At 38.3% G+C, this 2,072-nt stretch overlaps 1 protein-coding gene across 2 annotated transcripts in view; it reads left to right on the forward strand.

Moving 5' to 3' along the window:
* The window catches only part of myo5b (myosin VB), a 63,159-nt gene that overhangs the window by 33,331 nt on the left and 27,756 nt on the right, over positions 1–2,072 (forward strand). For both annotated transcript variants that reach the window (XM_015391087.1, XM_015391088.1), the window contains exons 13-15: positions 517–600; positions 677–811; positions 883–980. In XM_015391087.1, the coding sequence (XP_015246573.1) occupies positions 517–600; positions 677–811; positions 883–980 (317 nt within the window). The remainder of the gene's footprint in view (positions 1–516; positions 601–676; positions 812–882; positions 981–2,072) is intronic.

The raw sequence follows: 2,072 nt of genomic DNA on the forward strand, positions 1-2,072 counted from the left end.
GCAGAACTATAGAGATAGCTCAGGATAAAAGGAAAGTTTTAAGTCTAGCCTTAAAAGTAGACAGGGTGTCCATAAAAAAATGCAATCCAAAAAAGAAACTTTAAACAACTTTTTATTCATTAAAAGGGGTTTAAAGCATTGCTGTTTTCTCATGCCTTTTTTTGTTGTTGTTTTAAATTCATATTTTATTTATTTTCAGTTTCATAATTTATGTTTTTATGTTATCCTTTTCAAATAAAATTTGAACTTTTTTATATTTGACTTTTTAAAGACTATTTCAAATGTTTATTTGTTCATATTTTTATTTAGCAAATGTATTGTTTCTTTTTTATTTGTTTGTTTGTTTCAAGCCTCTCTTTTTTTTTTTAAGTTTCATTTCTAGATTGCATTTTTGTCTAATTTCCGTTTATAGAACATTTTCTTTGCAATAGTAACGTAACAAAGTCCCGTCCGGAGCTCAGAGGTTCGCAGGTTTTTCCTCCTCTCATCTTTGTCCTGATTGGTTGGATCCTGCAGGTGGAGTATCAGTGTGAAGGCTTCCTGGAGAAGAACAGAGACACCGTCTATGAGGAGCAGATCAACATCCTGAAGGCCAGCCAGGTGGGAACCAGAACCAGAACCAGGTTTGAATGACCTGGGCCCAGTTTAAACCCATGTTCCACCTGTTTCCTTCCAGTTCCAACTGGTTGCTGACCTGTTCCAAGAGAAGGATGACCTTCCCTCCTCCAAATCCTCCAAGGTCAACGTCCGCTCCCTGAAAACCGTCCCCAAGGTTCCTAACAAGGAGCACAGGAAGACTGTGGGACATCAGGTGGGTTCGGTTCTACAGAAACTTTCCTCGGACTTTTCCGGGTCTGGTTCTGAACTTTGTTTCTATTTCAGTTCCGCTCGTCGCTGCATCTCCTAATGGACACTCTGAACGCCACGACGCCTCACTACGTCCGCTGCATCAAACCCAACGACTTCAAGGAGGCCTTCTCGTGAGTTTGTCTCCTTTACAGAACCGGGATCCTGCAGAACCGGTCAGCTCAGCATACGGCGTCAGGCTAGCTTAGCCTCAGTAATACGCATAAAACAACAAAAAACTCCTTCACTAGGTCCACTTCACACATTAGCTTTAAAAAAACCATTGTGTGTCTGTTTGGCGAGGATCTTATTAAAGAATGATCAGGATTTTTTCACAGACATTTAAATATTTATAGGTAGATGATTTATGGAAGAAAAAAAAGTCTCTTTTTTTTAACACCGAATTTTAAACACTGAATTTTTTCAACACCGAATTTGAATTGAATTCCTTACCCTCAGTTTTTATCTTGTTAAAAATTCACCTGAAAAAATTCAGTTGCAAAAAATGTAGCCAAAAAAATTCAGCCGCCAAAGGGTTGACCTTTTAGTGAACTCAGGCCAAGGCAATCTACACTCGATAGAGTCGAGCAGCTTCTAGCCAATGAAATTCGGCCACCAGCAAACTTTTTTTCCTTCTTCATTTTGGCCAGCGGCCGGTTTGCCGCCGGCCGCTTCTTCTGGATCAAACCAAGAGCCTTGGCAGACAGGGGTGCCATTCTAACTGTGATGGGCTCAGTTGTTTCACCCAGTCTAATAAGAGGAAAAACTCTAATAGCTGTCTATTAGTAGCTAACTGAAGTTTTGTAATTCTGTTTAACAAAAAAAAAAAAAATCCTCATTCAGCCAGAACAGCGCTGAGCGCAGCCATTGTGTCACGTGACCAAATGAACTAATTTCATTGGCTAGAAGCTGCTCGACTCTATCGATAGTAGATTGCTTTGGCCTGAGTTCACCAAAAGGTTAACGCTTTTGCGGCTGAATTTTTGCAGCTGAATTTTTTTCTGGTGAATTTTTTTTTTACTAGATAAAAATTGAGCGTGAGGAATTCAATGTCTAAAAAAGTTCAGTGTTTAAAATTCGGTGTTAAAAAAATTCAGTGTTTAAAATTCGGTGTTAAAAAAATTCGGTGTTTAAATTTCGGTGTTAAAAAATTCAGTGTTTAAAATTCGGTGTTAAAAAAATTCGGTGTTTAAATTTCGGTGTTAAAAAATTCAGTGTTTAAAATT

Source organism: Cyprinodon variegatus, unplaced genomic scaffold (assembly GCF_000732505.1).
Source record: "Cyprinodon variegatus isolate N-32 unplaced genomic scaffold, C_variegatus-1.0 Scaffold524, whole genome shotgun sequence".
In the NCBI taxonomy this organism is placed as follows: domain Eukaryota; kingdom Metazoa; phylum Chordata; class Actinopteri; order Cyprinodontiformes; family Cyprinodontidae; genus Cyprinodon; species Cyprinodon variegatus.